At 48.9% G+C, this 14,553-nt stretch overlaps 1 protein-coding gene across 8 annotated transcripts in view; it reads left to right on the top strand.

The window, feature by feature from the left end:
* Positions 1 to 13,933, top strand: part of RGS6 (regulator of G protein signaling 6) — a 574,222-nt gene extending 560,289 nt beyond the window's left edge. For 6 of the 8 annotated variants that reach the window (XM_067028212.1, XM_067028210.1, XM_059055864.2 and 3 more), the window contains one exon: positions 9,870 to 13,933. In XM_067028212.1, coding sequence (XP_066884313.1) covers positions 9,870 to 9,920 — 51 coding nt within the window. In that variant the 3' untranslated portion in view covers positions 9,921 to 13,933. The remainder of the gene's footprint in view (positions 1 to 9,869) is intronic. The other 2 variants (XM_059055866.2, XM_067028214.1) reach the window with 1 other exon arrangement.
* The last annotated feature ends 620 nt before the right edge of the window (positions 13,934 to 14,553 follow it).

Genomic DNA, 14,553 nt, shown 5'->3' with positions numbered 1-14,553 from the left:
AATTGTGAAATTTTTGGTCTAGTTCTGTGAAAAATACCAGTGGTAGTTTGATAGGGATTGCATTGAATCTGTAGATTGCTTTGGGTAGTATAGTCATTTTCACCATGTTGATTCTTCCAATCCAAGAACATGGTATATCTCTCCATCTGTTTGTATCATCTTTAATTTCTTTCATCAGTGTCTTATAGTTTTCTGCATACAGGTTTTTGTCTCCTTAGGTAGGTTTATTCCTAGGTAATTTATTCTTTTTTTGCAGTGGTAAATGGGAGTGTTTCCTTAATTTCTCTTTCAGATTTTTCATAGTGTATAGGAATGCCAGAGATTTCTGTGCATTAATTTTGTATCCTGCTACTTCACCAAATTCATTGATTAACTCTAGTAGTTTTCTGGTAGCATCTTTAGGATTCTCTATGTATAGTATCATGTCATCTGCAAACAGTGACAGTTTCACTTCTTCATTTCCGATTTGGATTCCTTTTATTTCTTTTTCTTCTCTGATTGCTGTGGCTAAAACATCTAAAACTATGTTGAATAATAGTGGTGGGAGTGGGCAACCTTGTCTTGTTCCTGATCTTAGTGGAAATGGTTTCAGTTTTTCACCATTGAGAATGATGGCCTTTATTATGTTGAGGTAAGTTCCCTCTATGCCTACTTTCTGGAGGGTTTTTATCATAAATGGGTGTTGAATTTTGTGAAAAGCTTCTTCTGCATCTATTGAGATTATCATATGGTTTTTTTCCTTCAATTTGTTAATATGATGTATCACATTGATTTGCATATATTGAAGAATCCTTGCATTCCTGGGATAAACCCCACTAGATCATGGTGTATGAAACTTTTAATGTGCTGTTGGATTCTGTTTGCTAATATTTTGTTGAGGATTTTTGCATCTGTGTTCATCAGTGGTATTGGCCTGTAGTTTTCTTTTTTTGTGACATCTTGTCTGGTTTTGGTATCAGGGTGATGGCGCCCTCATAGAATGAGTTTGGGGGTGTCCCTCCCTCTGCTATATTTTGGAAGAATTTGAGAAGGATAGGTGTTAGCTCTTCTCTAAATGTTTGATAGAATTCGCCTGTGAAGCCATCTGCTCCTGGGCTTTTGTTCATTGGAAGATTTTTAATCACAGTCTCAATTTCAGTGCTTGTGATTTTTTTGTTTATATTTGCTATTTCTTCCTGGTTCAGCCTCGGAAGGTTGTGCTTTTCTAAGAATTAGTCCATTTCTTCCAGGTTTCCATTTTATTGGCATAGAGTTGCTTGTAGTAATCTCTCATGATCCTTTGTATTTCTGCAGTGTCATTTGTTATGTCTCCTTTTTCATTTCTAATTCTATTGATTTGAGTCTTCTCCCTTTCTTTCTTGATGAGTCTAGCTAATGGTTTATCAGTTTTGCTTATATTCTCAAAGAACCAGCTTTTAGTTTTATTGATCTTTGCTATCATTTCCTTCATTTATTTTTCATTTATTTCTGATCTGATCTTTATGAGTTCTTTCCTTCTGCTAACGTTGGGTATTTTTGTTCTTCTTTCTCTAATTGCTTTAGGTGTAAAGTTAGGTTGTTTAGTTGAGATGTTTCTTGTTTCTTGAGGTAGGATTGTATTGCTATAAACTTCCCTCTTAGAACTGCTTTTGCTGTATCCCATAAGTTTTGGGTCATCGTATTTTCATTGTCATTTGTTTCTAGGTATTTTTTGATTTCCTCAATGATCTCTTGGTTATTTAGTAATGTATTGTTTAGCCTCCATGTGTTTGTATTTTTTACAGATTTTTTTCCTGTAATAGACATATAGTCTCATAGTGTTGTGGTTGGAAAAGATACTTGATATGATTTCAATTTTCTTAAATTTACCAAGGCTTGCTTTGTGACCCAAGATATGATCTATCCTGGAGAATGTTCCATGAGCACTTGAGAAAATAGTGTATTCTGTTGTTTTTCAATGGAATGTCCTATAAATATCAATTAAGTCCATCTTGTTTAATGTGTCATTTAAAGTTTGTGTTTCCTTATTTATTTTCATTTTGGATGATCTGTCCATTGGTGAAAGTGAGGTGTTAAAGTCCCCTACTATGATTGTGTTACTGTTGATTTCCCCTTTTATGGCTGTTAGCATTTGCCTTATGTATTGAGATGCTCCTATGTTGGGTGCATAAATATTTACAATTGTTATATCTTCTTCTTGGATTGATCCCTTGATCATTATGCAGTGTCCTTCTTTGTCTCTTGTAATAGTCTTTATTTTAAAGTCCATTTTGTCTGATATGAGAATTGCTACTCCAGCTTTCTTTAGATTTCCATTTGCATGGAATATCTTTTCCCATCCCCTCACTTTCAGTCTGTATGTGCCCCCAGGTCTCAGGTAGGACTCTTGTAGACAGCATATATATGGGTCTTGTGTTTTTAATCACAGTCTATGATTCAGCCAGTCTATGTCTTTGGTTGGAGCATTTAATCCATTTACATTTAAGGTAGTTATTGATATGTATGTTCCTATTATCATTTTCTTAATTGTTTGGGGTTTGTTATTGTAGGCCTTTTCCTCCTTTTGTGTTTCTGGCCTAGAGAAGTTCCTTTAGCAATTGTTGTAAAGCTGGTTTGGTGATGCTGAATTCTCTTAGCTTTTGCTTATCTTTAAAGGTTTTAATTTCTCCATTGAATCTGAATGAGATCCCTGCTGGGTAGAGTAATCTTTTCTTAAAAAAAATTAACTAATTATTTATTTATTTTTGGCTGTGTTGTGTCTTCGTTGCTGTGAGCAGGTTTTCTTTACTTGTGGTAAGCAGGGGCTACTCTTCATTGCAGTGCACGGGCTTCTCGTTGCAGTGGCTTCTCTTGTTGTGGAGCACGGGCTCTAGGCGTGCGGGTTTCAGTAGTTGTGGCTCACAGGCTCAGTAGTTGTGGCACACAGGCTCTAGAATGCAGGCTCAGTAGTTGTGGCACACGGGCATACCTGTTCTGTGTCATGTGAGATCTTCCTGGACCAGGGCTTGGACCCAAATCCCCTACACTGGCAGGCGGATTCTTAACCACTGCGTCACCAGGGAAGCCCTAGGTACAGTAATCTTGGTTGTGGTTTTTTCCCTTTCGTCACTTGAAATATGTCCTGCCACTCCCTTCTGGCTTGCAGAGTTTCTGCTGAAAGATCAGCTGTTAACCTTATGGGGATTCCCTTGTATGTTATTTGTTGCTTTTCCCTTGCTGCTTTTAATATTTTTCTTTGTATTTAATTTTGATAGTTTGATTAATATGTGTCTTGGCATGTTTCTGCTTGGATTTATCCTGTATGGGACTCTCTGCACTTCCTGGACTTGATTATTTCCTTTCCCATATTAAGGAAGTTTTCAACTATAATCTCTTCAAATATTTTCTCAGTCCCTTTCTTTTTCTCTTCTTCTTCTGGGACCCCTATAATTTGAATGTTGCTGTGTTTAATGTTGTCCCAGAGGTCTCTGAGACTGTCCTCAATTCTTTTCATTCTTTTATCTTTATTCTGCTCTGCGGTAGTTATTTCCACTATTTTATCTTCCAGGTCACTTATCTGTTCCTCTGTCTCAGTTATTCTGCTATTGATTCCTTCTAGAGAATTTTTAATTTCATTTATTGTGTTGCTCATCGTTATTTGTTTGCTCTTTAGTTCTTCTAGGTCCTTGTTAAACATTTCTTGTATTTTCTCCATTCTACTTCCAAGATTTTGGATCATCTTTACTATCATTACTCTGAATTCTTTTTCAGGTAGACTGCCTATTTCCTTTTCATTTGTTTGGTCTGGTGGGTTTTTACCTTGCTCCTTCATCTGCTGTGTATTTCTGTGTCTTCTCATTTTCCTTAACTTACTGTGTTTGGGGTCTCCTTTTCGCAGACTGCAGGTTCATAGTTTCTTTTGTTTTTGGTGTCTGCCCCCAGTGGATAAGGTTGGTTCAGTGGGTTGTGTAGGCCTCCTGGTGGAGGGGACTGGTTCCTGTGTTCTGATGGATGAGGCAGGGTCTTGTCTCTCTGGTGGGCAGGACTGTGTCCGGTGGTGTGTTTTTGGGGTGTCTGTGAACTTACTATACTGATTTTAGGCAGCCTCTCTGCTAATGGGTGGGGTTGTGTTCCTGTCTTGCTAGTTGTTTGGCATGGGGTGTCCAGCACTGTAGCTAACTGGTCGTTGAGTGCAGCTGGGTCTTAGCATTGAGACGGAGATCTCTGGGAGAGCTCTTGCCAGCTGATATTACATGGGGCCTGGAGGTCTCTGATGGACCAATGTCCTGAACTCGGCTCTCCCACCTCAGAGGCTCAGGCCTGACACCCGGCTGGAGCACCAAGACCATGTCAGCCTCTCAGTTCTCTCCAGGGGTGACCTCGGAGAGCGTCCTGTGTCGTTTTTGCTGCCTCCCCGGACTCCGGGGCGCCACCCACAGCCGAGTCACCGGGCTGGCTGCATCTCAGGTGTCTGTGGTATACTATTTTTAAAAAGTCAAATAAAGAGAATATTTCAATACCAAATAAAATGCCCTTGAGCTCCTGAGAGAGATCAGAAAGCTTGGCAAGGACTCAGGAGTAATACAGACCTCAGGAATGGATCTTGTCACAGGGCACCCCCCCCCACCCCACGCCCTCCCCCTTCCCTGAAGAGTGAGAAAGCCAGAAGCAGCCTCTGCTTCCTGAATGCTGCTCCAGCCTAGCTCTGCCATGGATCAGCCATGTGTAACCATTGGCTAGTTCTCATCTCATCTGTCCATCCTGCTGATGATGAAAGAGGAGAGTTGGAGTGTTTTCAAATTATTCTCTATCAAGTATCGGTTTTCCTACCACCCCCTGCCAGAGCGTCTAGCCCTCTAAACTATCCCAGGCAAATGGCACCCTCTCTCCAATTTTAAACATCATTGAGAAAGGAGATGCCACAGAATACCTTACACTTCCTTTTGAAATCATCCCTTTTGCTTTGCTCAGTGGAGAAGGCGGCACCAGGGGGACCAACCTCCAGGGAAGTCGCGCGATGAAGTCAGGCAGTCCTGACTTGACTGGAGTCCCTGGCTCCTCCCCCTCCCAACAAACCCAAGCTGGGATCTTTCCTTTCTACCTGGCTCTTAGGGCTGACCGCTCTCCTCAGGAAGTCCCCTACAGGCCTGTGAGTTCACACACACTCATCATTTATGAACCTGAGCATCATCTACTCATAGGTAACTTTCAGCCTCCTTGAAAGGACAGCTTATCTCTGGGACCTCCCACTTCTCGCCTGCTGAGGTCACCTGGTGAGCCCTATTCAGCAAAACACCGTTTTTCATTAGCAGGGATGGAAAATGCCTGTATGTCACCACAAGGTGATCCGTTTGGATCTATGGAGACTAGAAATCATGTTCCAAATTAGTTCTGTTGCAAGTTCTAGTTCCCCTAGCAGAGGAATGTGGGTTTCTCCTATACTGGAGGGGGAAGCTTTGAATTTAGCCAAAGGGTAAAGTTGCTGGGACAGCAACTGAAAAAGAGTAAAGGGTGGGAAATTTCAAAGCAGAGATGTGATAGCTGGATTTTTTTCTAATCTTCTTTTTTCTTCTGAAACATAATTACACATGGCAAAAGGAATAGATCTGAAATGTATGGTTCAATGAATTTGACGAACGTATGCACCAGTGTAACCTACACCCATCACCCTATAAAGTTCCCTTATGCCCCTTTCCAGTCAATTCCATCTCTCTCCCCTAGAGACAACCATGGTTGATTTCCATCCCCCTCATAGCATGTGTTTAGACTTAGTGGACTTGAGATCTGTAACTTTGGTCTTAGGTCACCTGAGCAAAATAGCAAGAAAATCTCATCAGCAGCTCAGATGTCTCTACTTTCTTAGAGTTGAAAAAGGTCCTGCCTGAGCCACTAGTGCTTGGCTCCGCTGCCCCCAGTATGCCATCTGACCCCCAGGGCTACTCTCAGCCTTTCTCTCAGCCAAAGAGGTTAGCGTCAGTCTCTCAGGTAAGTGAGTGGCGAAAGCCCTTGGTAACCCGGATGGTGCATGCTTTGTTGATTAATATCTGGAAGTGAGATGCACAGAGCCACAGCATGTCAAGCAGCATGTCGATTTTTCCTGAAGCACTTCACAAAAGAGAGCTATTCCTTTTGTGCACTTCCTTTTAGAAACAAAGGATTCCGTGACCACCTTCTTCCAGGCTTCTAGCCATCAGGATGGCTGCAGAACTGAAATGATTAGTCAGGGTGGAGGGTGGGAATTGAACGTGTGGGTGTTTGTGAACCCAGCACTGAGCCTGTGGTCCATGAAATTGAAGGATCCCAAATTCTATTGGATTAAACTTGGCCAAATGTCTCGAAGGTGAAAAGTACTTTGTCTGAATGCAAAGCTTTGGTGTCTCTGGAATGTACCTTCTGCAGCTCAGTTCTTAATCACTGTATATTTTTTCACTTGGACAAAGGCTGCCTGCTAATGGCAGTTTCAACCACCTTCAGCTGCTTCACTCAGCTATGCCAAGGCCTCAGGCTGAGCTGGCTGCAGTTTCCTGGCACCATGATCTGTTCCCAACTGACCAGCATTGAGGAACAACACACATTCACGCCCTGAAAAGATTCCTCTCCCTGTAACTAAGCAAGATGCCAGGCAAAGGCAGAATTACCACTCCCCTTCCTAAGTGTCTCCTGCAGAACCTTCCAAACTGGAGGCGAGGATGGGGGTGAAAAGGAAGGAAAGACCCCTAGAAGGTGCAGGGTGGGAGCTCTCCTCTCTGTGCGCAGAGCAGTAGCTAGGAGCTCCCAGCAAGCCCCTAGCAGCACACACCTTGGGGCAGCTCATCTCTGAACACCGGTAGCCTCTGCTGTCAGGTTTCACTTTGATCCCTGAAAATTATAAGAACCTCAGCTCTTCAGGAGAGAGGCAGCTGCTGAGCCAGTGTGATTGCAGGATTTCTTCCCCAAAGCCCGAGGCCAGCATCTAGCCTTGCCTGCACCTTGCATGAGTAAACCACCTTCCAGCCTCACCCACGAGGTCACTGCCTAGTGAACAGATTGTGGCTGCGCTGAGCTGCCCCCTGAGCCGACCTGAACCATCATGACCTCCTTTAGCAGCAGAACTGGCATTTGGTAAATGTGTGAGAGCAGGAGCGGGAGAGGAAGACAGAAATGCCAAGGAGTACCACCTGGATGGCTGAGAGGTTGGGAACAATCTCAGGGCGTGTTCTCGGGGCTGTCAGCTGCAGCCCCGCCCCCAACTGTGAAGCCCAGAGTGCTGCAGGCAGCTGGGGGAGGGGAGGGGAAGGATTGATGGGCTGGCCACAGGTCTTTGCAGTCAGAGCTGTGAGGCTGAGCTCCAGGACTTAGGCAGGAAGAGATTAATTAATGCCTCCCAGCCCAGCCCGCTCTACAGAACTGGGAGGTGTGGAGGGTAGGGATCCTCGAGCCAAATTCACCTGAAACAGACAGACACACAATCATCCAGAAACAGAACCTCTAACCTCCCTCAACCACAGCCCCTTCTCCAGCCAAAATGACCTCACTAATGAGAATGAAGCTGTAATGAGGGTTTGGATGCCTGGTAAACCTCACCCTCTTTGTCTCTGGGCTTTTAACATCCGCACCGGCAACGGACTGTTATTTGGAAGCTTTAGTGATTCCTTGTTTTCACACCCGCCAGCTAAATCAGAGCCCCAAATGCCATTGTATGGCAAACCTGGAAATATATTTGCATACACCATGTGTAATCTGTGGCCCTGGTAGAGGAGGGATGGAAGGAGGGGGGAGGAGCTGGTGTTTGGTGTGTGGTTTCCACAGCAATAAGCAGCACCCAGGAGGAAAGCAGCATTCTTTGGTGCCTTTCATGTGAGCAGGGATGGAAAAGGGTGAAAGGAGCTGGGGGAGGTTTGGTAGAGCCCGCGTACCAGGAGGCCTCTAGACTTATCAGCTCCACATTTCCCCATGCTTCCTGACTTCAGGCCTGCTTGGAGAAGGCCCGTTCCCAGGTCCACCGCCTGGATGACAAATGCCTACAGCTCCGTGTAAGAAAGGGCAGTCAAGGAAAGTCCCGGCTCCATGTGTGCTTTAGAACCAGGGCTGGAGGGAGTCCTCAGAGGTCAGCCTCTGCCATCTGCGAGCTATTGTTGTACCTAACTCACTCCACACAGAGGAGTAGCCATCCTGCTTTTAGTGATTTGCAAAGACTGGCAGTTGAAACCCTCTAGGATTTAAAAAAAAAAAAAAAAATCTGATTAAAAAATTCTTAGCCCAGTATAAATGTGTCCGGCTGCAGGCTAAGTTTAGTGTATCTGAAGATTCAGATAAGGTTGCTGATGGGAGATTTTGTGCGTGCGTGCGTGTGTGTGTGTGTGTGTGTGTGTGTGTGCGCACGTGTGTGTGTGTGTGTGTGTGTGTGTGTGTGTCTTAAGGTAGGGAAGAAAAAAATGAAAAGTTTTGTCTCACTAGCAAACATGAGGCATGAAAGGGGAAAAACAGAGCAAAGGGGAGGTAGATGCAGACTTCCCAACTGCCCCTGAGAGCATTTGCATTTCTGGAGAAGCTCCCATCCCTGCCATCGGAATTCTCAAAGTCAAGCTGGCACGTCCCTCCGTGGAGTGCTAAGCCAGATGACATATTGTCCTGCATCCAGCAAACTCACAGCCCATGTTGTTCGTTTGTTGGAAATGCCCATTATCCATCAATTCATCAATCAGCAGGTTTATTGAGTACCCTACCAGGCTTCACAAACCTGATCAATTTTTTTTAATTACATCCAGCTTACATGCAGCCAAGCCCAGTAAACAAGATGAGCCCTCACACCCCACTTGGAAATGAACATGAGGAATTGCTGGCCCCTGAAACCTCACCCTACCAAACGCTGCAGCCCGTGCTGATGAGCGACCACGTGCTACCCTAGGCAGATGGCACTGGTGTCGCTGACCCACTGTCAATATTAAGATGGGTTCTGAGTGTTTCCTCAGACACAGCGATCAATCTGCTTGGGTCCAGCCATACTCTCCTCTAGACGCCTGTCCAATGCTATGGATTTCTGAAGAGGGTGAGCAGGGGCCGGGCGCAGACTATGGCTAGGGAAATAAGCAGAGGACTGAGCCTTGTTCATCCTTCTGTCGGTGACCAGTCCCACGTCAGAGGCTCCTCCCGGGCACGTGAACAACTGGCCTCTCTCAGGACCTCTATGCCCCATGTACCAGGCCTCACGATAGAGCTCATCCTTTTTGTTTTTGAAAGGACAAGAACGGCTTCATAGTTTGTAAGTGAAGGGCTTGTAAGACTTCCTGATGTGGAATCATCCAAGTCAGCCTCTGGGTACCATAGATGGGGACCAAGCACATAGCAGTGTATTGCCCTGTGTCCTGCATCCCAGGCTCCGAGCCTCAGCAGCGCCCCCAGACCTTCCCAGTCCCAGAACAGGTTGTCAGGAGGACCCAAGGAGAGCTCAATCCTGCATTTGAAACAGGATCCCTAGGTCTTCTGCCTTCTTCAGACTAGTTCATTCATTAGTTCCAAGTCACCCAGATTCTTAGCCATCATCTGTTTGGGTCAACCCACCCCCTGTGATCTTACTAGTAGACCCCAGGCCACCTTTCCTTCCTCACTTGGATAAAATCAAGTTCAGGGGCAGCCCACAGGCATTAAGAGACACTCTACCTAAAGGTTGAAATGCCTGGTTTGGGGTAAGTAAAATCCCCACGCCCCCAAAAGTGTACCAGCAACACATCCTCACCCCGTAACCTGCCCCAAAGACCTGGTTGTTCAACTGTCTGTGGCTAAGGCTCCCAAATGGAGAGGTGAAAGGGGTTGGTGAGCTAAGTCGTTTGGCCTCGTGGCTCATGCAACAATTAATGCACCTGTCTGGCTCTCTGTGTCTGTCCCGTGTGTGTGTGTGTGCCTGTGGTGCCCCTGTGTCGCTGTCTCTGCAGGGAAAGTCGCTGGCGGGCAAGCGCCTCACCGGCCTGATGCAGTCCTCCTGACGGTGTCCCCCGCAGGGCCCGGGCCCGAGGACCACGCGGGCAGCCGGCCGTGCTCCGCATCTGCAGACAGAGCTTCCCTGCGGGGAGATTTGGTCACTGTGAAAGAGAAGGAGTGAGGGCCGGAACGGGCAACGGTGGGGAGACGCGGTGGGGGAACCAGAGGGAGGCCAGAAAGAGGGTCCCCGGAGCCTGGGGTCGGCCGGGTCGAGGCCCCTGTTTACAGCCCTCTCTTCCTTGTATAGTCGTGTGCCGACACCCCACTCTCTAGGAGGTCCTGGTCCCTAACACGTTCAGGGGAGAGCACCCGGTGGGACTCCCGTTGTGACTGTCAGCTGAGGTCATATTCTGTCATCACTCCTCCCGCCGTCTGGGGGATCACGCCTTCCAGCAAACTCAAGAGGACCGCTGGCCCTGAGCACATCCAGTATCACACCCCACCGCCTCTCCGGTGCACCCACGGCACCCCCTAGTTGCACCACTGTGTCCCGACCACCTCCCGCCTCCCCCAGCTCCGCGGCCGCTGCGTGTAAGGAGCCGGGGCCAGGCTGCCCTCACGCCACGCGCCCCAATCACATCGTCAGCACTGAGCCATCTCCCGCGCTGCCGCACCTCAAGTTCTTCCAGCCCCCCTGGAGGCCCCCTTTCAAAGAGGTCTCCACAGGCATTGGCGGCTGCCCTCTCCTCCTGCCAAAAGTCTCGAGGGTCCAACACCAGAGGAAGCACTGGTGTTGATGAAAGAGCTTGTGGTTTCACAGCCGTGAAGGTTCTGACCATCTTTTAAATTTTTTATTATTTCGTAATTTATTCTGTGTGGCCCCTTTGCTCCTTGGTGTGTTCCCGCGTGTCTTACTCAAAATAAACGTAGCGGTGACCTCGAGGGCCATTGGGATCCTCCCCTCCGGCAGCTCCACGTGGGAGCTGGGAGGGTCCCAGATGGAGGGGCTGGGCCCCAGGCTGTCAGTGCTGGGCGTGGCTGGGCCCCTGCCGCCAGGTCTCAGTTGTGTCTGAAGCTGGGGCGGAATCTGTGCCCAGAGGCGAGGCCAGGGCCCAACGGTCCTCTGACGGCCCAGCAAAGGCTTTGCCCTCCACAATGCCAATCATCAGAGGGCAACGCCAGCACAGAGCTCAACCTGCAAATGACCATCCGCCCACCTGGCTGTGAGGGAGTGATACAGGGCACCGAGGCGGGTACCTGGCGCTTAGTAGGTGTCTTGCAAATGGTAGCTATTACTCTCATCGTTGTCGCTGTCATCGTTGACTCCCAGGCGCCCTCCGACAGAGCGGTATAAGCAACGTGCTTCTGAATTCAGACACTCACCCCCGCCTCCACACCTGCTATGACCATCCTCCTTTGATCTATTCTGGCCGGAGGTGAAAAATCTCCCTTGGGAGTGTATAAACAGCAAACACAGAAGCAAAACAGCAATCACTGGTATTTCTTTACTTGTGTGGGCAATTTCACCAGCTGGTGAGGCTCAGAAGCTTGTTTGCAGACGCTGATTCCTGGGTGCTTCCCCAGGACCATCTTTCCAAGCCCACCTTCGTGCCCTGTCCCCGGGGCACCAGCTCCCATCCCTCACAGCGGGGCCACCGAGGGCATGAGGAGTCGTGATTACAGTTGCACCGTGGTGGGTTCTTGACCCCTGCGCCTCAGTTTACCCCATGGCAGCGTTTGCTCTCCCTTCTCGGTACAGTGGAAATTAGAGACATTTTGTTGAGTCCTCAGAGTGCCTCCAAAGGGGGGGGCTATAGACCCAGATTCTGGGCAGACACTCCCTCCCCCTCATGCCACACAACCTGCGTTCAGAACCTGGCACCTGGCAGACAGCTGGCCACTGCTTGATGAGTAAATGAGTTTGCTGAAGCTCGCTCCCGTATTGTAGGGTCTTCTGACCCCTCTTCTTCTCGTCCCATCCTTTCTTTGTCCCCTTGCTTTTCACACAGACCTCCTGTTTCAGAACAAAATTGCCGATCATGTTCCTCTGCACCCGACATTGCCCAAAGGAAGCTATTCCCTACCAAGGTGCCCAGGCTATGCTGACACTGACACACAGGGTAGGTGGGCAAAGGCGGTTCTAGAACAACAGGTGCCTCTGTGCCCTCAATTATCGAGGGCAAGGGCCTGGCTGCCTCCTGTCCTTCCCTGTGTCTGCAGCCAGGGCAGGGGTAGTCTCCCTGGCCAGGACTTCTGTGCCCCCCCGGCTGCAGCTCCTGAGGCTTGACCCACCTTGGAGGTCCCCAGAAGGCCCACCCAGAGCCAGATGAACTGCAGCCCTGAGATGGAGCAGGCTGAAGGCTTCCAGACACCTCTGGGAACATCCAGCAGGCTCGACAGACATAAGGGCGCTTCAAATGGATTCAAACCCAGAGCAATAACCCCCCTCATCCCGCCTCCCAACCAAGGCATGTTTGGTCTTGTGACTGCCACCACGTACCCCCCAGCAGATCACACCCAGAAGTGGGGGGTAGAACAGGATTGCTCCACTCAAGCTGGCTAGTCCAAGGTCAGTCTACCGTGCAGACCTTAGAATGCAAGTACACTTGGAAAATCTGGTCTTGGCCAGTGCCCCATTGGCCTGGTCAACACAGCCAAAACTTCAGACCAGATTAGACTTTCGAAGGCAATTCTGTAGCAAAATAAACTTTGCTTTTTTGCCCTGTCCTGCCTTAGCTCCCCTGACTGGGCGTGGTCTCTGGGTCTGGGATTCTTCCTGATAAGGATGCACAGGGCAAATACCATGTTGGCAGCCCCACAGCCAAAGCATCAGGGCAGTCTCAGAAGTGACCCCCCCACTCATCAGGGCAGATACACAGGCACCAGGCATTGGGCATCTGACCGCCATAGACTTTGCCTACGTGGGAAGAGTAAAGCTTGTAGGTTGGCACATGTAAGTGCCCAGCAGCAGCCAGAGGGCCTGACCAGAGCAGCAGGGGCTCTCTGGGCTGGAGAGAGGGCTCCTGCCCTTCCAGGAAGGGATGCTTTGTTCTGCTGGGAAGGGGTTGCTGTGCCCCAGGAATGCAGCAGGGTCTAGCCCACCAGTGCAGTCAGCTGCATCGTGCTCCAGACCAACCCCTGCCAAGGGGTCAGGTACAGGCCAGCACCCAGGAGGGACCTCTCACCACTCTGAGTCGCTTCTTAGACCAGTGAACACATGGAGACGTGCTCCAGGGGCTTTCCCTGTAGTAGGGTCCCTGTTGTGTTCAAACTACCTCACCAGCAGGGCATGAAGCAGCAGCCTGCCACCCATCCACCTCCTTGGCTAGTTGTAGAAGTTGATGTTTTTCCAAAAATGCACCCCTCGCATTATGCTCCAAGTGCATGGGCTTCAAAAACCACCACTAGCAAGCCTTCCCAGAAGCTTGAAAGAATTGAGGGCTGTTGGTCTTTGGGCCTTGCAGAAAGTATTGAAGGGAGATGTCCCAGCAAAGTCCAGGAGCTGGAAAGTCCTGCGGGGGGAAGGTAACATGCCACCAGCCTCCAAAAGGGCTGTCTGAGCTGAGTATGTAGCAAGGACCATGTGTGGCACAGTCAAAAAGTGGCCAAATGAATCCCTGAGAACTCACCTCAGGACCCTCTGAAGAGAGATCTGTGTTCATGTAACCATGGCAACGGCAGATGCCAACAGCCTACTCATTAGTACCACCCACTGATAAGGCATCCCCTGGGCACAACCCAGGGGCCATAAAGTAGCAAAGTAGCAAATGTAGCAATAAGGGGCCCAGGGCCGTAAAGGGACAGGGTCCTAATGGCCCGGCCTCAGCCCTCTCCCCGTCCCAAATGAGGGCTCAGAGCCAGAGGCTGTCAGGTGTCCGAGGAGGGAGGCCCTCCGCCACGCCAAGGGCTCCTGGTCTGTATTCAATGCCCACTCGACGCATGATCACAGACACGTCGGAATGGCCTCCTCATAGTGCATGTGGTTCTCATTAGTTTATTTTTCTGGAATTTGGGGATTGGACTCCAGAACCAAACATGCTGGTACCATCTAAAAATAAATGACTTGAACCCACTATAATCCAGCTCACTCTGTGTGGCTCCTTGGTTTGCGGGTTTGTTGGGTAGGATTTACCACTAGGAAAAAAAAAATCTATCACCCATCCCCACTCCCCACTCCTTACCCTGCCCCATTACATATATACACACACACAAACCATTACATACACACACACACACACACACACACAAACCATTACATACACACACACACACACACACACACACACACACACACAGCCTGTTTCCCCCTCGCTCCTAAGCAGGATGCTGAGCAGCTTGGAAAAGCTCTGGGGTGGGGAATTCATCCTGGTTGGTTGGGACAACAGTGTCACCAGAAAGCTGACGCCCCTGACTCTACCAGGGTCTCCTTGGCTGGGTGGTGTCTGCGCTCCACCACAGACCGCAGTGGCCTGGTGATCTTTTTTTTTTTTTTTTTTTTGCGGTACGCGGGCCTCTCACTGTCGCAGCCTCTCCCGTTGCGGAGCACAGGCTCCGGACGCGCAGGCGCAGCGGCCACGGCTCACGGGCCCAGCCGCTCCGCGGCCTGTGGGATCTTCCCGGACCGGGGCACGAACCCGTGTCCCCTGCATCGGCAGGCGGACTCTCAACCACTGCGCCACCAGGGAAGCCCCTGACACT

Source organism: Kogia breviceps, chromosome 3, assembly GCF_026419965.1.
Source record: "Kogia breviceps isolate mKogBre1 chromosome 3, mKogBre1 haplotype 1, whole genome shotgun sequence".
Lineage (NCBI taxonomy): Eukaryota > Metazoa > Chordata > Mammalia > Artiodactyla > Physeteridae > Kogia > Kogia breviceps.
Note: the sequence above shows the minus strand (reverse complement) of the source record. Positions and strands in the feature narration are given on the sequence as shown.